This window comes from Mercenaria mercenaria, chromosome 15, assembly GCF_021730395.1.
Source record: "Mercenaria mercenaria strain notata chromosome 15, MADL_Memer_1, whole genome shotgun sequence".
NCBI classification, from domain to species: domain Eukaryota; kingdom Metazoa; phylum Mollusca; class Bivalvia; order Venerida; family Veneridae; genus Mercenaria; species Mercenaria mercenaria.
This window is the reverse complement of record NC_069375.1, coordinates 18539610-18564309: the sequence shown is the minus strand read 5'-3', so window position 1 is coordinate 18564309 and position 24700 is coordinate 18539610. Positions and strand designations below refer to the sequence as shown.

Here is a 24700-nt window from a genome sequence, read left to right as displayed (position 1 = left end):
ATTTCCGAGGCCCTGGGTTCGAGTCCCGGTCTGGCTGTACACCTCAGCATTTTAATCTTCAAGTCCTATACTGTGACATATTATTTACCCAATGTTTCAAGTCCCATACCGTGACACTTATCATACCGACCCGACATATTTCTGTAGGGATCAATTACTATGTAATTTTTATTATTTCTGCATTTCATATTGTCATTTTAATAGGTCTTAATCACGGTTAAAATACTAAGTTTTTTATATTTATAAATAAGTCATTTCATACAAAAAAAATGAAAATAAACTAGTAAGATATGACCCATTATCTCCTTTCAGAAAATCACCAATTACATATTGAATTAGAATAGTACGTACTTTATGGTAAGCGCGTACTTCCGGGACAAAGTGTAAGTTTTTTTGAATGTGGAAAAGAAAAAATCTTAAAACAGTGAAACATCAGCATGGATTTTTTTATAAAAGGTAATATTTGGTTTCTACAACATATATATCGATACATTTTTTTTAATCCAAAAGCTGCTAGATTTATCAGATGTTCCAACTCAGGTGCAAACCTACCTATGAAATGACCGAAGGAGTGGGTATCTAGGCGTTACATCTAGGTATGACCTTAATAGTATCTGTCTTTAGAAATATCTTGTTAAGTCCTTTGGTGACTTTCCTGTTTTCTGCAATTATGCAAATAAATACTTTTACAAAAAACAGATCTTAGTCGAGTTAGAATGAAGCAAACCTTTGCGCGTAGAAAAGCTTCAGTCATTATTTGATTATTTTCTTAATTCAGAAAAATGTTTCAAATTTTCAAGATTATTTGAATGGCAGCCAGTCATACTGTGTATATTTCAAGATCACATGTGTTAAAGCCTTATCTGGTAAGTTTCGCCTTTTGAAAGATATCCATTTTTTTCTTACAATTTATCTAATCTTGTGAACTGAGATCATCTGCATTTGAATTTCGTATGACTTTTGCTAGGGACCACCTGTTGTTTCATTACAAAATTAAACATTTTTGGTTCAGTGGGACCTGTTGCGCATAAATACCATCTTGTTAATTTCTGAGCATGATTTTTGCATTCAAACCTGGTTACAAACCATCGGTGAAAAGAGACCACCTGGCTTTAAAGTAGTTCTGTTCGTATGATAAACCGGGAGTAACTGCGTAACGTCATATATCCGGATAACGTAAAATAAAGCCAAGACTCGGTGTACGGAAATGTCAATCGTTATATGGCTTAAAGTCAACGTAAATATACAGATCTCTTTAATGTTTTGCTAATATCTCAAAACACAAGCACATGATCTGTACATTTTATTTCACCATACCATATCATAGATCATACGCTTATTTGCGACTGTGAGAAGTTTCATTAAAATCTACATTTCACAGAAAAAAAATTTATTCGCGAAAATGTTATCAAAATTTTTATCTTCCAATAGATGCATAGACGCCACATTATGAAAACGTGTGTGAGGCCCAAATTTTATTTGCCGAATCTTTTAAGTATATTCTGAAGATTTGAAAATCTGGGTTTAATCTAACTCTTCATTGTAGAAAATAGTTTAATCCGAACAACCCAAAAGACCACTAACTTCATGTACAAGTTAAACATTTCAGTTTATTGTAACTTGTGAATAGATATTGCATGTACGTAAAGACCACACATTGGCTTCCCATTTTATATAGGCTTTACCAAACACACCATATTTTTCTGTTCACATGTTTTCATACATGTACAGTAGTATATTAACAATAGTACGGTGCCCCTAAAGTGACATGTTACGCACTTTTTTTCCACTTAGGCAATGTGAGACTTTTTTTATTTCGTTTAAACGAAATAGTTATGATTTATAGAAATGATTTTAAACGAAATAGTTATTTCGTTTAAATGGAATGATTTCGTTTAAACGAAATAAAAAAAAGTCTCACATTGCCTAAGTGGAAAAAAAAGTGCGTAACATGTCACTTTAGGGGCACCGTAATATTTTTAAAGTTGGTTAATTGGCTACTTTACTGACATAACACGAAAGGCTATTGTACGGTGCCCCTAAAGTGACATGTTACGCCCTTTTTTCCACTTAGGCAATGTGAGACTTTTTTTATTTCGTTTAAATTTAAACGAAGTCATTTCGTTTAAACGAAACAACTATTTCGTTTAAAATCATTTCTATAAATCATAACTATTTCGTTTAAACGAAATAAAAAAGTCTCACATTACCTAAGTGGAAAAAAGTGCGTAACATGTCACTTTAGGGGCACCGTACAATAGCCTTTCGTGTTATGTCAGTAAAGTAGCCAATTAACCAACTTTAAAAATATTTATATAACAAGTCAGTGAATGAGGTATTAACATGGAATACAAAATCCACTACTGGAAAGTGACTAATTATCTTAACTGCTGTATAACCTAATGATCTGATATATGTCAATGATGTATATACTGTAGTTTACGTCATATACATTATGTTTTAACAAGTAACGTTTGGATTCAAACTTGCATGTATAAAAGCCTTTAAACTTTGTTAACTGCTTTTAACATCTATTAATATGAACTCTATTTTAATAAAATTTCATTTTTGCTGAGAGAGGTAGAGAAAATATAATGAAATTACTTCGTCATGATATTAAAAGGAAGTCGTTCTGAATGACTCTGAAGAAAATACACCAACATCTTTTAATTGAGCTTATATGACACATGAGTTTGAGTTTATATGCATGCATGACAGGAGAAGGAAAGTAAACTAAGATATTTTACAGATCGGACAGGATAAAATCAATGTTGACCCTTGACCTCTAAGTATGAAATTGACCTTTGAACTAGGGATCCGGGTGTTGTGCAGGACACATTCGTCACATTATGGGCAATATTTGTGCCCAGTAATTCATTGATGGGTGTCAGAGGAATGGACTGGACATTAATAAAACCCCTATTGATGTTTGACCTCCAAGTGTAATATTAATCTTTAAGCTAGGGTTCTGGGTGTTGCACAGAACACGTCGTCTTATTATGTGAAATTTGTGATGAGTAATATTAAAATCATTTTATTAATTGCAAAGTCATGGACTGGACATGATAGAACGCTATTGATCTTTGTCCTCAAGGTGTGACATTGAGCTAGGTACCTGGGTTTTAAGCAAGAAAAGTCGTCTTATTATTGGGAACATTTGTGACAAGTAATATTTAAATCCCTCGATGGATGACAGAGTTATGAACTGGTCATGAAAAACCCTATTGAACAATAACCTCCAATTGTGACCTTGACCATTGAGATAGTAGTCTTGGTTTAGCGCATGACACAACGTTTCATTACAGGGAAGATTTATGACAAAAATATTATAATCTCTCAAGGTATGACAAATTGCCTTGGTATGGTCAACATTTGTGCCAAGTAACATTAAAATCTCTTGAATGGAGGTTGAGTTTTGGACCGGACAGAAAAAAAAACCTTATTGGGCTTTAAGTGTCCTTGCGTTTCGTGTATGAGACGTCGTCTGAATATGTAAAACATTTTAGCCAAGTAATATATCAATTCCTCAATGGATGGTAGAGTTTTGGATCGGACACGAAACAGACTCTTAATGGCAGTTCTGCATGTTTGCTAATCCGGAAGTTATTGCGTAATGTCATTTAACTGGATAACATATAATATTATATACCATTCTCAAATACGCTCATCCGGAAGTTATTGCGTAATGTCATTTAACTGGATAACATATAATATTATATACCATTCTCAAATACGCTCATTTGATTGGTCGAAACGGGTGCACGCGCGAGTCCGCAAAAAGCGATATTGACCCGCCAAAGTGATAATGACTCTTGCGATATCACTTTTTCTTATATGTATGAAATATGGGCCAGTCAAACAAGTGTATTTAAGAAGGGCATATAATATAACAATTAGACTTATGTTTCGGTCAATATGTGTCTTTACGGACCTATAAAAATGATATTGACCGAGGACGCAGTTTACGGACTTGTAAAAATTATATTGACCTCAGACTGCGTCCTCGGTCAATATCATTTTTATAGGTCCGTAAAGACACATATTGACCGAAACATAAGTCAATAACTGTAACAAAACCTAGACTCGGCATACTGAAATGAAAATCATTTCTTGAAATTCATGTGTTAATTTATCAAAAAAGCCAGTGTTACTATCTTTTTAATAATAAAATGTCACATCAAAATGTTTGATACATTAAATAAATCCAAAAATAATGTTTTGTAGTAGCTTCAAATGTGCGGATCTCTGTAATCATGGGCAATATCTCAAAAAAAAAAAAAAAAAAAAAAAAAAAGCAAACGAACACTATATGCATTTTATGTCACCATATCATAGACCATATGTTTATTTACAACTGTGAGAAGTTTCATTAAAATGTACAATGTAGAAAAGATATAAGATTTTCCAATACACTTTCAATATAGTGTATTGTAGAAGAATGGTTTACAAATTTTGATCATTTCCATGTTTACTGGTTTGTACATTTCAATTTTCTGTTCACCTTAGCATTTCAATAATGTAATACTGCTCTTACTCTTAAACATTAACAATTCCGTAAGACGTTGTTTTATTTAAATTGTATTGATTATTATATAAGCCATTTTCTTTTCAGTTTTTTTCTTACTATATTGTACTTGTATTTTTTCATGCATGATAATCTACAACATTGGTCATAATATTTTCAGCAATACTCGTGCTACATGTACCGGCAGTGTCTGGAGTCACCGTACGCCTTGTGGGTGGAAGTTCGGGACTAGAAGGTCGGGTTGAAGTGTACTACAGGAACACCTGGGGCACTATCTGTGATGATAGCTTCGACAAAAATGATGCTAAAGTTATCTGCCACATGCTTGGTTATGAGAGGTATCCCTGTGTAACCACGTGACACTTTGTAGAAGTTATATGACTACCAGATTCCAGTAGTATTTTATTACGTTTTTAGTTTGTTTCTATAAACTTGGAAAAATTCCTTGCATTTTGGGGAAAACGAAATACGTCTGTCTCTTCGGACGTTTTGAAAAAATTCCATCTATATGACTCTATTTTGTCTTAGTTAATAAACATATATACCCTCCGTATAGCCTAAAACCGAAAGTTTTTTTTCTGTTAAGTTACGTTAAGTCATGTTGTCACTGGACTTTATAATACTAGATTTCTCCATCTTTCAAGATTTTGTGTTTCCATGTATGTACATGCATGTATTTGGCGTTTGAAACAGGGAAAGTGCAGTTGCATACGGAGGCGCTAAATATGGAAGGGGAAGAGGTAAAATATGGTTAGATGAGTTGTCTTGCAGAGGCAGTGAACTCTCTATTAGCAGCTGTGGAAAATACGGATCCTGGGGATCGCATGACTGCAGCCACTATGAAGATGCGGGTGTCCGCTGTAGACAAGGTACATTTATTTTCATTTATTCTATAGTTATCGTAATTGTTAAATATGTTTAATATCGACATACTCATCAGTATGTTTGAGATTTACATTTTGTAAAGAAACCTCTGGTGCGTGTTTTGCAAAGCTATTTGTAATGATGCATATATAAGCATTTTTTAAATGTAGTATTCGGTAATTAGTTGTACTTTCCTTCTCGAGGTAGATGCTCCCTTTAAAGTCAGTCTCGAGTAACTGTCAAGGCGGTAACAAGACTCTGCTAAGTAACCGCGTAAATAGTTACCTTATAGGCTGATATTCCCATCCGCATATATATTGATTTAAACCAGCGATGGAATCTTCTTCTTGCATATCATTTAAAAAAAATAATACCAAAACTCGAGTCAACATATTTCTTTCTTTATCGCACTATTTTCTTAAAGAAGCGTATGTAGACAAAGCGCTGGAAATCAATGTCATATCATGACGTTTCAAAGTTGAGGACACAATGTCATGCAGCGTAACTTCGTGTATTTTTTTCCTAAAATAGTATTTTATGAATCGTGAAATATAATACTAGGAACAAAGATATTTAATTTTTTTATCCGGTTTTTTGTAAAGAAAATAAAATCACTGCACGAATTTACTACATATGTAGTTCGTATAGCCAAATTTCATCCCGGTATAAGATGGAGTTTTCTTGCACAGCTAAAACATCGGAAAACCCCGTCCGGTATGCAAAAATGAACTAGCTGCTCTATCTATACATATATAACATCGTACAATAAATTCAAAAGAAGACATTCATAATTATTCGCCCTCTGTATGAAGAATATCAGTTTTAAAAATCAGTACGTGTAACTATTTTAGTATATTTCAGCGACATGCCCGTCTTTATCACAGATAGCAAATGGAGGACTTACACCTTATTCTTGTTCAACATCGACGTCCTCCGTTGGCACTGTGTGTACACTGACATGTAACTCTGGCTTTAAACGTTCTTCGTTCTACAGCACGACTTGCTCACGGAATAAAGTGTGGAGCAGATCGACGTACTTACTTTCTTGTTCAGGTCATACATCAGTTACTATTACATTGTTTCTAAATGAAAGCATGTAACTATGAATAAGTCACGGTGCATGAATGGATCTAGTTTGATGTAAATTTGAGCTATATAGTCATTTTTTTTTCATTTCCGTGATGTTATGATTCGTTGCTTTTTTAATGCCAAAAGTTAAATTTGAACCTAATGTGAACGTCCATGGAATGTCGAATATTTGTATTTCAGGCCAGATAATGATCTTCTTACTAAAGATGTCGTCAGTTTTTTGCTCGAGGATGAAATAAATATCATAACGCACAATGAATACTGAATTTTTTTTACTTCCTTTCAAATCTGAAAGTATAATTCATCAACGCATTAAACTCCTTTTGTTTTGATGCCAGCTACTAATTAATTTCTTAAGATATACATCATCATGTAATCTACAGAATACTGTATATATGTGACACGACCAAACGTCATACACTCAGTAAATGTCTTTAAATCGCTAAACGTCATACAAATTTACGTTTCAAGTATACGTATTTCAAGTGCTTAAACGTCAAGTAAGCTCTCAATCGTTAAAGACCCCCCACCCCAAAGAAATTAAAACATCACGCTTTACGTCTTAACAAATGTTTCAGACAGAGATGTTAATTAAACAACTGTGGCATCGCACACTGTTCGATTTAGTTTTATTAGTCCTAATTGAAAACCAGTTTCGGGGACTATAGGAATGCGCTTTTCCGTCCGTCCGTCATTCTGTCATTCCGTCCGTCCGCAATTTCGTGTCCGGTCCATAACTCTGTCATCCATGTGGGGATTTAATATTACTTGGCACAAATATTCCCCATGATGAGCCAACGGGTCATGCGTGAAACCCGGATCCCTAGCTCAAAGGTCAAGGTCACAATTGGAGGGCAAATGTCAACAGAGCTTTTTTTCCTGTCCGGTCCATAACTCTGCCATCCATTAAAGGGATTTTAATATTACTTGCCACAAATGTACCTCATAATAAGACAATGTTTCATGCACAACTTTCAGACCCCTAGCTTAAAGGTCAAGGTCACACTTGGCAGTCATATGTTAACATGGCATGAACAGAGTCTGTTTCGTGTCTTGTCCATAACTCTATCATTCATTAAGGGATTTTAATATTACTTGGCACAAATGTTTCCCATCATGAGACGACGTGTCATGCGCAAAACCCAGACTTCTGCCTCAAAGGTCAAGGTCACAATCGGGGGTCAAATGTCAGCAGGGCTTCTCTCCTGTCCGGTCCAGAATTCTGTCATTCGTCAAGGGATTACAATATTACTTGGATTAATGTTGCCCTTGATGAGACGACGTGTCATACGCAACACTCAGAACCCTAGCTCAAAGGTCCTACTTTGAGATCAAACGTCAATAGGATTTTTTTCCTGTCCTGTCTATATATTTGTCATGTAAGACAGAATTTAAATATCAGTTGGCACAAATATTTCGCTGGATGAGACAACATGTCATGCGCAAAATCCGGCCCTAGGTCTAAGGTCAAGGTAATACTTAGAGGCCAAAGGTCATGTACAAAAAAGAGTTTGTCCGGAGCATTTCTTCTTCATGCATGAAGAGATTTTGATGTAACTTGGCACAAATGTTTACCACCATGAGACGGATTTTCATGCGCAAGAACCAGGTCCCTAGGTCTAAGGTCAAGGTATGACTTAGAGGCCAAAGGTCAGGTACAAAAATGAGTTTGTCCGGAGCATTTCTTCTTCATGCATGAAGAGATTTTGATGTAACTTGGCACAAATGTTCACCACCATGAGACGGATTGTCATGCGCAAGAACCAGGTCCCTAGGTCTAAGGTAAAGGTCATACTTAGAGGTCAAATGTTAAATTTAAGAATGACTTTGTCCGGAGCATTTCTTCTTCATGCATAGAGGGATTTTGATATAACTTGGCACAAATGTTCACCACCAAGTGGCACCTTGTTTTTAGAATTACGTTCCTTTGTTGTTACTATAAATAGAGTATATTGTTACATGCATGTTACATCAAATTTTTAAGTGTATTTTGACATATCTCTACCTGGTAAAGAGTTTTATGTGGGGGTTATAATAGAATCTTTTCATTTTTTTAGGATTAATTTCCCTTTGTTGTTACATGATAACTTTTTTATAATTGGCCAAACAAATTCCATATGAAAACAACTGTAGGTTTTTATATATGCAAATTTTAATCCAAGTGTTTTGCTATAACATATTGTATATATAGTACAATATTGTTTATACATCATTGACAGATATCTGTTCATTATGTTATACTGCAGTAGAAAACATTAGGCGCCTTCCAGTAGGGGACATCATTAACTTGTTAATTATGGTAGCAACCTCCAAGGTACGTTTATCGCATGTTGAAGTCCTGGGAGTAAAATAACGAATGAAAGCACATAAGTACGGAAGCATCCAAATGATAAATGAAGCCGTATCCCTAACGTACATTTGTCCTTTTTCGTAGGAGATAAAAAGTCATAAGTTTATTTTGAATCCACAATACGAGTTTAGCCCGGCCGCTTAGCGCAAAAGGTAGAGCTCAAATCTACGTATCGCAATATTGTGAGTTCGGGCCCTGGGCGAGGCGTATGTTCTCCGTGACAATTTGATGAAATACAACTTCCCCACATGAATCAGAGGTGGAACATATCAGACGCTGTTTCAAAACCATTGTGTTACTATCATGATCCGAAACTAAAGAAATAATACCACTGATTAGTTACTTATTCATTTATATACCTATTAGAAATCAAATTAAATTTCATCAGCACTCGTATCGGTATGATTTTCGTAAACCGTTACTTTAATTGTTCTGGTTGGTCATGTATAAAAAGGTTTGGTCTTTCCGTCGTTATGCAAAGTGGTTTTTCGAATCATAATTGTACCAAACGGAAGATCTGTGATAGTTTTCAACATCCACTGACAAAGCCAATAAGTGAAGCAACCAATGGGATTTAACTTGTTTAGAAGGTAACGTATGACAAAAGTGATTAAAGCCTTCTTTTAAGTCTGAATATACAATCAGAATTTTCAGATTGTCAACAATGTTTAGTGTTTTGTAAATTTATTTGGTCTGCAACTTCAGTTATCCAAAGTTGTATGAGTTATCTGATAGGTATTTGATGTGGAAACACTGTCTGTCTTCATCTAAGAAGATTTTGTAATAAATTCATTTCAGACATTGACGAATGTAGTGATGGTACATCAAGTTGTACCCAGAAGTGCTCAAACACGCATGGCTCATACATATGCAGTTGCAACAATGGTTACAAGCTATCTACTGACGGGAAAACATGCAATGGTATGTTCTAGATTACAGTTATGAATGATGTATCTTTTATCATTGCTCAGCGTTTCAGCCTTAAAGCCCTAAGTATATTATGCTATTCTCTCGGATAGTTTGTTTGTTTGTTTTGGGTTTATCGCCGTTTTCCAACAGTATTTCAGTCATGTAACGGCGGGCAGTTAACCTAACCAGTGTTCCTCTCGGATAGACTTTCCTTGGTTGGTGAACGACGGTAGATAGCTATACCGTATTACTTATTTGTTATGTGGACAACATTGTTTACCTTCATCTACGAAGATTTGTAAACAATTCATTTCAGACATTGACGAATGTAGTGATGGTACATCAAGTTGTACACAAAAGTGCTCAAACACGCATGGCTCATACATATGCAGTTGCAACAATGGTTACAAGCTATCTACTGACGGGATAACATGCAATGGTACGTTCTAGATTACAGTTATGAATGATGTATCTTTTATCGTTGCTCAGCGTTTCAGCCCTAAAGCCCTTAGTATATTATGCTATTCTCTCGATAGTTTGTTTGTTTGTTTTGGGTTTATCGCCGTTTTTCAACAGTATTTTAGTCATGTAACGGCGGGCAGTTAACCAAACCAGTGTTCCTCTCGGATAGACTTTCCTTGGTTGGTGAACGACGGTAGATAGCTATACCGTATTACTTATTTGTTATGTGGACAACATTGTTTACCTTCCTCTACGAAGATTTGTAAACAATTCATTTCAGACATTGACGAATGTAGTGATGGTACATCAAGTTGTACACAAAAGTGCTCAAACACGCATGGCTCATACATATGCAGTTGCAACAATGGTTACAAGCTATCTACTGACGGGAAAACATGCAATGGTACGTTCTAGATTACAGAATGTTGTATCTTTTATAACTGCTCAGCGTTTCAGCCCTAAGTATAATATATTTAGACAGAGTTTGATAATTTCTTTCATGAACGCCTCCGTAAGGCATCTTTCTTTGTATTAATTACATAGTAAACATGAGCGTTTTTTTTGTAAACCCAATATAAGCGTAATAAGTTTGATATTTTTTTTGTTTATCCCAGTTAAAAATAAACGTCTGATGGCGATCGAATGATTAAAGCCATTTAATATACATTTAGCAATTTCAGATTGCAGCAATGTCCATTCTCCCTAATAAGCAGTTTTGAAAAATAGCAAGTCAGCGATTTTAATTATCCATATATCAGGCACAAAAGTGCAATTAATTTCCCATTGAGTTACATACATTTTAAAATGCATTAATAAAATGATTTGATACAAGGTCCGAAAAACAATATAAGATTCTTTCACTGGTTGTAGGTGCAGATGGGAATATCCGGCCTCGAGGGTAACTGTTTAGGCGGTAACGAGGCTCACAGCCGAGTTACCGCCTAAACAGTTACCCGAGAGCCGGATATTTCCATCTGCACCTATAACCAGTGACAGAATCTATTTCTTGCAAACCGATTTAAAGAAATATTAATAAAAATAAAATCAATCGAACTGCTTTCTTTTTAGAACTATTTCTTATGGCAGTGTATTTAAACAAAGCGCGGGAAACCAACGTCCGTAAACAGGAACGACGTCATGACGCTTCAAAACAAACAACAATGTTTAGTTTCGGTTTTGTTTTATCAGTTACAGCGTAACGTTATGAATTTTTGATAAAATAACGTGATTTGAATCGAGAAATATACTATCAGGAACCAATGGGAACTGGTAATGTATTGAATTTTTATTCCGTATTTAAAATAAAATATAAATTACTACATAAATCTTCTACATATATGTAGTTCGTTATACGTCATTTACAGCACGAGAGTCATCTTACACCCCGGGGTGTATGATGGATTTTTCCAGCACCGGTAAAAATATCAGAAATCCCCGTCTGGTATGCAAGAAAAGAATATATTCCCTTTAGAAAGCTATCCGAGAGTATAGCAGTCGAGCGTACTTTTTTGTACAAATTCGCAGACAGTTATTCTAAAAAAAATCATAATTTCCCCCCAAAATCTGGCTACTTTGTCTTTCTTATCACTTACACTAGATCTATGGTTACTTGCAACAGCTCATGCTGCCCATTTTAGACAGATCTATCAAGAAATGAGGGATTGCTATTCTCTCGGATACGCTTTCTTTGGTTGGTTAACGACAGTAGATAGCTATACCGTATTACTTATTTGTTATGTGGACAACATTGTTTACCTTCATCTAAGAAGATTTTGTAATAAATTCATTTCAGACATTGACGAATGTAGTGATGGTACGACAAGCTGTACACAAAAGTGCTCAAACACGCATGGCTCATACATTTGCAGTTGTTATAATGGCTACAAACTATCTGCTGATGGGAACACATGTAATGGTATGTTCTAGCTTGCACAGTTATAAAATATAAAACTTTATCATTGCTCAGCGTCTCGGCCCTAGGTATATATCATATTCAAATTGATTTTAACAATTTACTTACGGGAACGGATGATTCTGACATCTTGTATTAGTTGCGGGGTAAACATGATTGTTATAGAATTGTTTCCATTTTTACCTCAGTTAAAAAAACTGATCGCGATTGTTAATTACGGTATTTAGATGAATCCAGTTGCTTTAACAAATTAACTGATAAGACAATCATTGTATCAGATCAAATTGTAATTGCCCCATTCAGATACCAATATAAACACATTAAAGATTAAAGGCATTTTTGGAACGGCTAGTGGCAAAGAAGCCACTTGGGAACTGCTAAAATTGGTTTGTAGCGGTTAGCTTCACCTATAATCCCCACAAGGTTTGAAACCAACAGATAACTATCAGTCGGTGTAAAATGTATGTTACAAAATGACAAAATTCTAAGCTTGAGAAGCCAGATGAGAAATACATCTGTTGATGTGTACATAGAATGAATAAACGCACTATACATAGACAAAGGGAACATTTAGACACCGAGAACAGCGGAACACAATGGGGCTCATATGCCAGTGGGTAGTTTAAATCCGTTGTAAACAGCAGAGCAATAGTCCATTTTTAGTCCGAAGACAAATATCAAAGCAATTCAGTCCCAGCTGGCTTTAAGAACTCTAATCCTCCTGTACCGACAGACACAAAGGGAAAAGTACAGCGGCCAAGTATAGAAGACTGAATACAAATCATGCGATGTGTCTCAATTCACAAATGCTTATTATCTCGATACTCAGAATAGAAGAATATCACTAAAGCTTTTATTAAGTAAGGAATTGTTTTAACTCATATGGTACCTTTACATGTGCTGCAAGTCAAATTTTCCTTAAACATTAAACATTCAAGAATGGCACGATGGTACGTCAAGGTGTTTACAAAGGCGCCTTATGTCCGTAGATGACATAGTTCAACTTTATATTAGTAAAACATACTGACATGGTTAGCCATCTTATACTTTTTCGCACACTTCAAGATCTTGGGTCCCACTTTATACATCATTGACAGATATCCGTTCATTATGTTATACTGCAGTAGAAAAAATAAATTAGGCGCCTTCCAGTAGGGGACTTCATTAACTTGTTAATTATGGTAGCAACCTCCAAGGTACGTCTGCCACATGGAGACCCTACACAAAGACTCACAAAACAAAGATGAGTATCCAACAGAGAAAATAAAGGTGTAATGATCCAGAGGTGAGCAGTGCAGTGGGTATAGCGGGACTATTCCTCCTTCCGAGATTTACTGTCACTTGTCGTGGATAACATAGTAGAAAGCAGTCTCCCATCTTATATAGCGACAAGAGCCGTGCGTCCGCTACCTTTCCGACAGCTTCAATTTACATCTGATTACAATTAAACACCGTTTTCCTACATAGTATAGGTGACACTATGAGAGTAAAACGAGGCTGTTTGAATGGATCAAGGCCAGTAAGAGATGCGATTTGACTAGGACCTTGGTGTAAATGTGTTTTGAAACAAATCGCAACCCTGCCTGGCCTTGATCAGTTCAGACAGCTGGCTGTGGCAAATAATCTGTATTAGTCCGATGATCAATGTTTTCACGTTTCATATTTAATACCTCTCTCAATCATTTGAGAGCGAGAGAGAGAGAAAGAGAGAGTGTTGTTTGATAACACTTACTTTTATCAGTTTATTTAATAGATATTTCAATCAATTTGATAACCAGTCTTATTACAATTTCATTACCATCAGTATTTATTATTGACCAGAGTGACAGAAGTGTAACTATTCAAAGCCGCGAATTATTTACTTATAATATTTTACCTAAAACTATAGAGAAACTTAAGTACGCCGAAACAAAATATTAAGAATGAGTATCTACGCCGTGAGAATGTTTTGTTTTCCATCAGTCAATATACTACCCGATATCATATTGGCAAACGGTTCCAAACAGCTACACAGCCAATGCAGTACTCTTTACCTTTGCTCATATAATGCCTTTACTTGTACACCAAGTCTTGAAGGCAGTGTAAATTCAAACTTCGACTAAATAACACGAGCTATCGGAAGCTTGTACCATCCGAGGTATATTTCCAAATATGCTTATTGCAAAATATACATTGTGATAATTTGCAAAACAATAATTACTTTGATCACATAGTAATCATAACGGTGAGTACCGATTAAAATAAGCTTCTTTTATATTCCGATAACCTCTATTGCACTTTAAACTTACAGACAAAAACGAATGCAGTGATAACACATCCGGTTGTATGCAACAGTGCTCGAACACAGACGGTTCTTACCAATGTAGTTGTAATGATGGTTACATACTTTCCGCAGACAGCAGAACTTGTAATGGTAGGTTTTGCATTAAGCTTTTAAAAAATATTAAGGTTGCTGACATGGTGTAATACAGATTTCCCCGCAATACGCTTGGTATAGGATGATATATGTAATCTAGATATAAAGATTGAAGATGTATGTAAAATGAAACCAATTGTTGCATTAAGGATAAATGGTAGTTTTCGTTTCTACTTGACATCAGACACGATCTTAATGGAACACACATATCTCCAGAATCAAACGTAACATCAAAACAAAGCATGAAAGCATCAAAACATACAAGACATTGGTCAGACCGCAGCTTGAACATGCTTCATGTGCATGGTCACCAAATACACAGGTCAATATTCACAAGCTGGAAATGGTCCGGCCTCGCACAATCAGATAGGTCAAGAATGATTACTACCGTTACTCTAGCGTAACACAAATGCAAAACACCTTTGTCTGGCGCACGCTTGACAATCGACGTCTAGACTCTAAGCTCGTCATGTTCTGTAGGATATACTATGGCTATCTCCCTCCCCAATTACTTACAGGCCCCTACCACGTTAAATAGACACATGCATCCCTTAAATCTTCGTCAAGTCCATGTCAGTTCAGATTACTTAAAATTTCCTTTCAGTTCAGATTACAGAAATATTCCTTTTTCCCCCATACCACAGTCTTGTGGAATAGGTTAACCCCAAATATTGCAACCCTGTCTGACCTTGAGTCCTTCAAGCAGGAAGTGGCCCAGCTCAGTTACTAAGAACACTGCAATTGTTTTTATCTTTTCACTCCATCCTTTTTTAACATTTTAACAACATTCGTCACTTTCACATTCTCAGTATTGCTGAAAAGAACTGTCTTTCAGTTTTTATTCTTTTTATATTGTGTACTAGTCACCGACGTGCACCCTTTCCATAACACTCGCGAGAGGCGTGAGGCAGTATAAAAAGATATATAGATAGATATTTGTACTTCATACTTACAGACATTGACGAATGTAGTGATAGAACAGCTGAATGTGCACAGCAGTGCTCGAACACAGAAGGTTCCTACCTGTGTAGCTGTAATGACGGCTATATACTTTCTACGGATAGCAAAACATGCACTGGTAGGTTTGATTTTGTATGATATCATAATCCCAATAATACACTTGATATTACACATTTGTACTTAACATGACATTTCTATGTAGATTTATCTCCAATTGATTAACTCTATATTGCATATATATATTTTATCTCTTCGTTATTAACCTGATATACATGTATAGTTTTATCTGTTCGTAATCTATTAGATATTATATGTATAGCCTTTGTCTCCTGGTAATTAGCTTTTCATTTCTGTTTAGTAATTCCTGTAATTCCTCGTTATTTACTGGTATGCATGTATAGATTTCATATCCTCGTAATTACTTTTTTATCCTCTCGGAATTAACTTGATATTATATGTACAGTTTTATCCCCAAGTATTTATTTTGATATTTCAGATATAGATTTTTCTTCTCGTAATTTACTTCATATTGCACATATCGTTTTTATAGATTTGAAATACTCAACCTGTGGTATTGCACAAGGCTATGTGCCGAACAGGCAAACGCCACTTGATAATACACGCGAAGCTTTTGTCTTCTTGGAACGCAGAACATAAATCTGATAAACTTTGCCAAGCGAACTTATTATAATAAAACAAATCATATGACGACAGCTTGCTCTCGTAATATTGCAGAATATTCTTACTTGGACACAAATATAGTATGTAGAAATTAATGTATTGCAAGTCAATCTTTCAGACATAGACGAATGTAATGATAATACAGCTAGATGTACGCAGCAGTGCTCTAACACAGATGGTTCTTACCTTTGTAGCTGTAATAACGGCTACATACTTTCTACTGACAACAAGACGTGTAATGGTATGTATCTATGCATAATATATGCTGCATGCTCTAGCAGAATAGATAAACGCGAACAATTCATAAAAAACCCAACGTATTTGATAACATGTAAAATACCAATAAAAGCGTTTTAATCTAGGATACAGATATGTGCCCAAACAAAGATATATCATGCAAGTATGAAAGTGGTTTTTCCGTTACATTGTCTCATATGATGATACAGTTAAGCTGCTGTGCTGGCGGCTATTTATCTTTGTAGTGCTTCGCAAGCAAACAGTCTCTGAGTTTTACTGCAACTGATACCTTTATCTTCTCTATCGCGTACCTCTGTTACGCCCTGAATGTGTTTTTTAATGTTCAGTGGCCGGACCTTTTACAGTTCCCCTGAAGTTTATGATCGTGCCATAAAGGGACAGGTGGGGACCCCAGGACAAACAACTCTTATATCCCTATTGAGGGAAGTGCTGGTTTGATAAGTGCCTCTGTCCTGCTTCCTCTTACCCTTAATTGCGTTTCTCCTCGTGTTCTGGCATTGTACATGCGTTTACAGCTCTATGGGGTTTTGACTGATACGGGTATATCTTTGTGTTTTATGATATATTCCTGCGGTAATTGTTACGTATGTATAATAATAATAATTTATTTTCAGTGCTTAGTTATATACAGATTTTATCAAAGAGTATTTGTTTGCGTCTTGTTTTTCATTGTATCTGTTTATAATTGAATTCATTTATGTTTCTGTATAACATAATTATTATGTGCACAGGTGTTTAGCCGCTGTGCAGTTAACACGTATGCTTATTTCTATGTGGAGTGTTGTATGGACAGCTGCGCTCATCGATTGATGTTTTGCTGTTGGACTTCTATCCTTATTCTTGTTTTGTTTATTGAAACGTTTTAGGCTTAAGGGATATACAGATTATGCAGTGAGAACCTGTTAAATATTTCAGACATTAACGAATGTAACGATGGTACGTCCGGATGCGAACAGCATTGCTTGAACTCAGTTGGATCTTATGTATGCAGTTGTAATGACGGCTATAATCTTTCTCCTGATGGAAGATCTTGTGTTGGTATGTTTCAAGCATCATTTTTGCAAGTAATTGTAATAATCTTTATCATTATAGGTTCTGAAAGGACATTTGGCAACGGCATGCTTATGTGCCAAACGCTGTTTACATTTTTTTCTAGTTTTTTTTTCAGCATTAGCTTATTAAGCAAAATTATATGATAGAAAACTCGCTGGCGGCTCCATTTTGTTAAGATCCACTCTAATGTTTGTGTTTGCTCTTATCAGGTTATGGGCTGTTAATAATTGGTGAACAAAGTTTGATATGCTGACATTTTGAATTATATACTTTATTCAAAATTTAGTCAGTTTTTATTTTACTAACTCTTTCTGGTCATTAGAACAGTCTCCTTTAACTCGTGTTTTCATACACATGATTGTATGGACAAAGTACACGTTTCACTTCAGACATTAATGAATGCAACGATCGTACAACAGGATGTTCACAGCTCGGTGTTTAAACTTAAAAGGTTAAAAGGGATATAATAATACAAATATTTTAAAACTGTGGCTGAATATGATTGACTTGCCAATATTTTTAAAGTCTATAAAATCAAGTTTGATTAAAGAATAACAAACGAATCAAATTATAATTCGTGGGTGAATAAAGAAGTATATACATGAAGTGATGTCACTATTCAAATATAATAAAATAATAAAAAAGACATGTTGAATTAAAACTTGGAAAGACATGCTAGTTTCACAGAAGTACATGTATATGTATTCGAATAAATTGTTTAGCAAAATTTGTATGTCAAGAAAAATAATTCTTTACTTTTATTCCTTCAATGGAAAGATATAATAATAAAACAAGAGATCACAGAGTGATCTTGGCGCCCACCAATGTGCCATTTTTGAGTGTTCCAAATTTCAAGACTTACTGACTAGCTCAAGGTCAAATTTCATTTCCGTACACAACACTGTGCAATGGTCCAAATTCGAAAGCTGTAGCCGGAGTAATGTGAAAGTAGGTCACTAGATCAATTTCAAGGACAAAGTTCTTTGTACACAAAACTTTGCATGTGCAACAAGTTTGAAGGCTGTAGTTTGAGAAATTTGGAAGTAGGTCACTAGGTCAATCTTAAGGTCAAAGTTTATTTCGGTACACAAAACTATGCAAGTGGTCCATTTGAAGGCTGTAGCTTGAGAAATGTGAAAGTTGGTCACTAGGTCAAAATCAAGGTCAAATTACACTTCAGAACACAAATCTATGCATGTGGTCCAAATTTAAAGCCTGTACCTTCAAAAATGTGAAAGTAGGTCAATGTCAAGGTCAAAGTTTGTTTCGTTACACAATCCTATGCATGTGGTCTAAATTTGAAGCCTGTAGCTACAGAAATGTGAAAGTAGGTCACTAGGTCAATCTTAAGGTCAAAGTTCATTTCGGTACACAAAACTATGCAAGTTGTCCAAATTTGAAGGCTGTAGCTTGAGAAATGTGAAAGTAGGTCACTAGGTCAAAATCAAGGTCAAATTTTATTTCGGAACACAGAACTATGCATGTGGTCCAAATTTGAAGCCTGTACCTTCAAAAATGTGAAAGTAGGTCACTAGGTCAATGTAAAGGTCAATGTTTGTTTCGGTATACAAAACTATGCATGTAGTCCAAATTTGAAGGCTGTAGCTTGAGAAATGTGAAAGTAGGTCACTAGGTCAAAATCAAGGTCAAATTTCATTTCAGAACATGAAACTATGCATGTGGTCCAAATTTGAAGCCTGTACCTTCAAAAATGTGAAAGTAGGTCACTAGGTCAATGTCAAGGTCAAAGTTTTTTTCAGTGCACAAAACTATGCACGTGGTCCAAATTTGAAGGCTGTAGCTACAGAAATGTGAAAGTAGGTCACTAGGTCAAAATCAAGGTCAACTCATGTCAAGGTTCATCTTGCCACTCAAAACCATACATGTGGTCTAAATCTGAATGTTGTAGGTTATTGACAAGAAGATTTTAAAAGCTTTTCCCTATACAAGTCTATATGAACCATGTGACCCCCAGGGCGGGGCCATATTTGACCCTAGGGGGATAATTTGAACAACTTGGTAGAGAACCACTATATTAAAAATGCCAAAGCCCTAGTCTTTGTGGTTTGGACCAGAAAATTTTCAAAGTTTTTCCCTATATAAGTCTATGTAAACCATGTGACCCCCGGGGCGGGGTCATATTTGACCCTAGGGGGATAATTTGAACAATCTTGGCAGAAGACCACTAAATGATGTCACAAACAAAATATCAAAGCCCTAGGCCCTGTGGTTTTGAACAAGAGGTTTTTCAAAGTTTTTCCCTATACAAGTCTATATAAACCATGTGACCCTCGGGGCGGGGCCATATTAGACCCAAGGGAAAAAATTTGAATCATCTTGGTAGAGGACCACTAGATGATGCTTCATACCAAATATCAAAGCCCTAGGCTCTGTGGTTTTGGACAAGAATATTTTCAAAGTTTTTCCCTATATAAATCTATGTAAATTATAGAAATAAACAAAGGGCCATAACTCATTCAAAAATTGTTGAACCAGTCTGATTTGCAGGGGGACACAACTAGGGTACCAATACATCATTCTGACAAAGTTTGGTCAAAATCCCCCCGGTAGTTTCTGAGGAGATGCGATAACGAGAAATTGTTAACGGAAGGACGGACGGAATGACGGACGGACGGACGGACCGAAGGACGACGGACAACGGACGCAGAGTGATTTGAATAGCCCACCATCTGATGATGGTGGGCTAATGAAGCACAATGGGGAATGATATATTTACACAACAAATGTTTTCGGTTCGTTAACTTTAAAGATAATACTGCACAAAATGTTCTTTAGAGTTTTTACACAGAAATATTGCAGAAACAAGATCATTTTCTTTTTAAATACAGTTTAATTGAGTTTAGTCTTTGTGAAAGTTGTAGTAATATTGAAATAGAAAGTATAGAACATATGTGTTGGAGCTGCCAAAAAATACAAACCGTTTTGGAACAGATTGTTTCAGTGGATAATTATTTCTTTCATTCTTTTCATTCAAAAAATAAAACCATGTCATATATTCTCCTATTCTCAAAAAATTACATCAACAGTTAAGAAGAAAAAATGATACCAAACATGCTTGCCTTTCAATAATAACAGTACAACTGATTAAAACTCTAAAAGTCCAGGGCATTGGGTGCATTAAGTACGTTTATTTTTCATTTGAGATCATGAGTACGTTCAATTGTACTACAATAGAATTCTGCCTAAGCCGGTTCTAGGGGCTGTGAGGGGTGTTACACTAACTTACACATTTCATTATCTGTCTTAATAAACTCAACCAAACCCGGTCTGCTATTTTGTTTGCTTGATTGCTCTCTATTTCAAAATAGTTTCTTTTAACTTTTATTTATTTTAAAGGAAGGTTGAAAATTGTCGTACATACATTAAAACATTTCAGTTTTGACCGATAATTTTATGATTTTATTTTTATTACAATTAATTTACTGCACTGTACATGATATGGTAACTCGCACACATTTTACACTTTCAGACATAGACGAATGTAATGATAATACAGCTGGGTGTACCCAGAATTGCTCGAACACAGATGGTTCTTACAATTGCAGCTGTACTAGCGGTTATGTACTATCTTCTGACAGTAAAACCTGTAATGGTATGATTCGTTTTAAATTTGTAACAGAAACCTTGTAATCACCATTGTATTTGTTTTTTTTTTGTGTAATAAATATCATCGAATATAACATAAAATATTGCTGATGACAGATTTATGTATGAATTAAAATTCTGCAAAAAAAACCAGTCATGTTTATAAATATATGTTACACATGATATGCGAAAATACTGTAAAAAGACTTTTGGGAAACACTAACTTCATATCTTTAAACTGTTAACTGACTGAGAAATAAATGAATCGTGCACTTGTCGGAAAGAATAAAGGACTAAAGAATATATAGAGGATATTTGTTTGTTTCAGTGAAATATCAATTTTATTTCACAAATGAGCATCAAAAACTGATATTTTCAAGAGTGGCGTAGCCACGAGTGAAAATGACTTTCTTTTGGTGCTCACGAGTGAAATAAAATTGATATTTCACTGAAACAAACAAATTTTCTTTTTATTTCATGTGTAAAACTCTATTTTTGTTGCGTAATTTATAAAAATGTCGAAAATCGCGGGAAAGATCAACAGAAAGCATAACACAAATGACGTCATTTTATCGACGTCATCGTCATTATGGTCCCCGGTATTCATAAGGCTGTGTATACAATTTGACTTCAATTGCGACGGAGGACGGGAACAAGTTCGGCAAAAACAGTGAAAATAAAAATGATAATCTACTGTTTCAAAACTGTGGATTATCACTTTTATTTCACTGAAAAAACTCTATAATTCACTGGAAAACATAAAATAAATATGTTAAACTAACAATTTTGAGCAGGAAAAGATGGTTTATTGACAAGGATGCTAGGAACAAAATGACATTACGCATCAAACGTCCCTTTTTTAAAAAAGCTGTACATTAAATTTTGGAAATATTTGCATTCAACAAAACAGTTGTTGATATATCTCAGACATTGACGAATGTTACGATGGCTCATCCGGGTGTACACAGATATGCATAAACACAGAGGGTTCATATCAATGCGAGTGCGACAGTGGTTACATGATTTCTACCGACACCAAGACCTGTAACGGTATGGCTTCTAAGATAAATAAAGAATATTAGTAACATTAAAATGTTTCAGTAATTTATGGTTTCGAACGATTCTGTATTGAATTTTTTTTATCTAGTAATGTGTCTCGTAATATTGCGGGTAAAAAGCACAAGACTTTCCACTCCCGTCCATGAACAGGCTCAATCAAACCGAGCTTGTAAAATTTTCATTCATGTCGTGTTGGGCGACCTGTTGTTTTCCACTATTATTCCAAAACCTATCTATTTCCTTGATAATCTATTGAAATGATAATCATATTTAACAGAATGTGTATACTTATATGATTTTGTGTATGGTTCATTATGTGTAGAATTTGTGTTTTTGTATAGAGTTTGTGTGCATGTTATGGAAAATCCTAATAATTATATGTAGAAAGTTTAAACAAGACAAAAGATCTTATTCAAGTTTGGTGAAGAGTCATATGCCGTTTATATATCAAAACTTGTGTATACTGTATCAACGTAGTTTCTTGATCATCCCGAGCTATTTCAACAGTACGAGTAATCCTATAAAATCTTGGTAAGATTCAGAGTTATGTGTCCTTGATTAAGGTAGTGTTGCTGTTTTTTTCATCATACGCCCACTGTTAAAACATCATTTCTTCTCCAGTGTTGATCACATTGTAAATATCTTGGTCACAGATTATATTTGTCTGGATTTCTTGTCTGAGCCATTTCTAGCATATTTTAGTTAAAGGGTTTTGAAACATACTTGAGACAACCGTCCTTTATGACACAATATGCCTTGATATAAATTCAAGTTCTAAAGGTCAAGACCAAGTGATAGACTAGGGCAACAAATGCCACCTTGTTTGTCTTAATTGTTATATTATGATAACTTCCGATTAGGTATAACAATCACATAAGCCCTAGCAAACGGTAAAGCAGCATAAGGAAAGAATGTTAACGCTTTATTTCAGATAAATACAAAAACAGCTTGAAAAAAATGAACAACTCTACTAATTAACTATTCGTTTTAGATATTGATGAATGTAAAGATGGGACATCAGGGTGTGCACATCAATGTTTGAACACAGATGGCTCGTATGTATGTAGTTGTAATAATGGGTATATTCTATCTTCCGATGATATGACTTGCAGTGGTAGGTTGTGTTGTATTTGCATATGATATTTTTGTTTTCTCCCTTTATTAGAAGCTGTTTTTCTTTATCCATTCATTAGTGTTGCATGAGATATATTTTTATCATTGAGTTAAATTATGCAAATATTGCATGTATCTATATCGATAATAAATCTCACCGTGCCGTCCTAATACGCTAATACGTAACATTATCTTCCATTGCCCTATACTATAGACAATCTTTTTGTCAACGACATATTGCATTGACCGTTTTTCAGACATTGACAAATATAGCAATGGTATATGTGACTGTATACAACAGTGCTCAAACAAAGAGCGTACATTTATAAGCAGTTGTATTTATGGTTATACACTCTCTTCTAATATAGGAACTTGCAATGGTAAATTCTCAAAGGCTATAAAGACCAAAATGAGAATAGATTTTCTAACGTAAATACAAGTGCGTCTTCACTCATATGTATTATTTACGTCAGATCTAGTTCAGCTTGTGACTAATCTTGAAACTATAATCACTTTATTTAAGGTATTATATCCGTAATAGAGTACCTTCTTTTTGAAGAGTATAAACCTGCTTTGACGGAAATTTTTCAGGGGGCGTAGGTTCAAGCCCCACTGGGACCAAATTTCCCCCCTTGTTTTCCTTTTTTCCTAGTAAGATTTTACTTTTTTTTTCAAGACTTATCATTGAGTTATTGTATAAAAGTAGAAATTTTTCATTTCATATTAAGCAATTCCTTGCAGTTCAAAGTGAATCTAACTCTGAAACAGAAGGGGACAGAGTTAGACATCTTTAAAAATACTGAGTTACATGCGTTAAAGTTCTCTATTTTGCCTTTACTCTTTAGATTACATGTTGTGGAAGAAATGTAGCTAGGTGTTACTTCTGCCCCAATATCATTTTTTTTCAGGAAGTGAGCAAAATTTAACAGTCCCATAGAACTCGTGTTAGAGTAAGAGTTCTGTCACTTTAAATCCGTTTACTTGAAGCGTCCTAGAAAAAATGATGTTGACAGTTTTATTTTGTGTTTTATTATTGTTTACCAATAGTTTGGTGTTTCTTTTATTAAAATTAATGGTATAATGAATTCTCTGCAAACGTTTTGGACAGTGGCCATCACTTTGCAATTTGTCTCTACTTGAGCTTGAGGAAAAACTATAAATTATACAAAATTTATAAAAAACGGCACGGTAAAAGAGGTTTAAAATTTGCAACACAATGCAACACACAGTCATCTTTAAGAATATACCCAGCAATACCATTTTTATACATTACTATTAGGGGTCCAATACCTTAAGTCTGAACACCGACATCAGATCCTTTGCTCGTTCTTAAAGTATACTTTTTAGTACAAACTGCTACCCGTAATAATTAAGTGTATCTACGTTTTGTATTTACATGTGTCTTTACTTAGCTATTATACAACTCTTTCAAATCAATGTTTC

The 24700-nt window shown here is 35.0% G+C and overlaps 1 protein-coding gene across 1 annotated transcript in view; it reads left to right on the top strand.

Moving 5' to 3' along the window:
• Nucleotides 1-329: 329 nt before the first annotated feature.
• Nucleotides 330-24700, top strand: part of LOC123548858 (fibrillin-3-like) — a 39473-nt gene continuing 15102 nt past the window's right edge. The window contains exons 1-15 of the mRNA XM_053524100.1: nucleotides 330-456; nucleotides 4686-4863; nucleotides 5219-5394; nucleotides 6251-6442; nucleotides 9627-9749; nucleotides 10054-10176; nucleotides 10480-10602; nucleotides 11992-12114; nucleotides 14402-14524; nucleotides 15483-15605; nucleotides 16287-16409; nucleotides 17342-17464; nucleotides 20970-21092; nucleotides 22013-22135; nucleotides 23136-23258. Of these exons, the coding sequence (XP_053380075.1) occupies nucleotides 438-456; nucleotides 4686-4863; nucleotides 5219-5394; nucleotides 6251-6442; nucleotides 9627-9749; nucleotides 10054-10176; nucleotides 10480-10602; nucleotides 11992-12114; nucleotides 14402-14524; nucleotides 15483-15605; nucleotides 16287-16409; nucleotides 17342-17464; nucleotides 20970-21092; nucleotides 22013-22135; nucleotides 23136-23258 (1918 nt within the window). The 5' untranslated portion in view covers nucleotides 330-437. The remainder of the gene's footprint in view (nucleotides 457-4685; nucleotides 4864-5218; nucleotides 5395-6250; nucleotides 6443-9626; nucleotides 9750-10053; nucleotides 10177-10479; nucleotides 10603-11991; nucleotides 12115-14401; nucleotides 14525-15482; nucleotides 15606-16286; nucleotides 16410-17341; nucleotides 17465-20969; nucleotides 21093-22012; nucleotides 22136-23135; nucleotides 23259-24700) is intronic.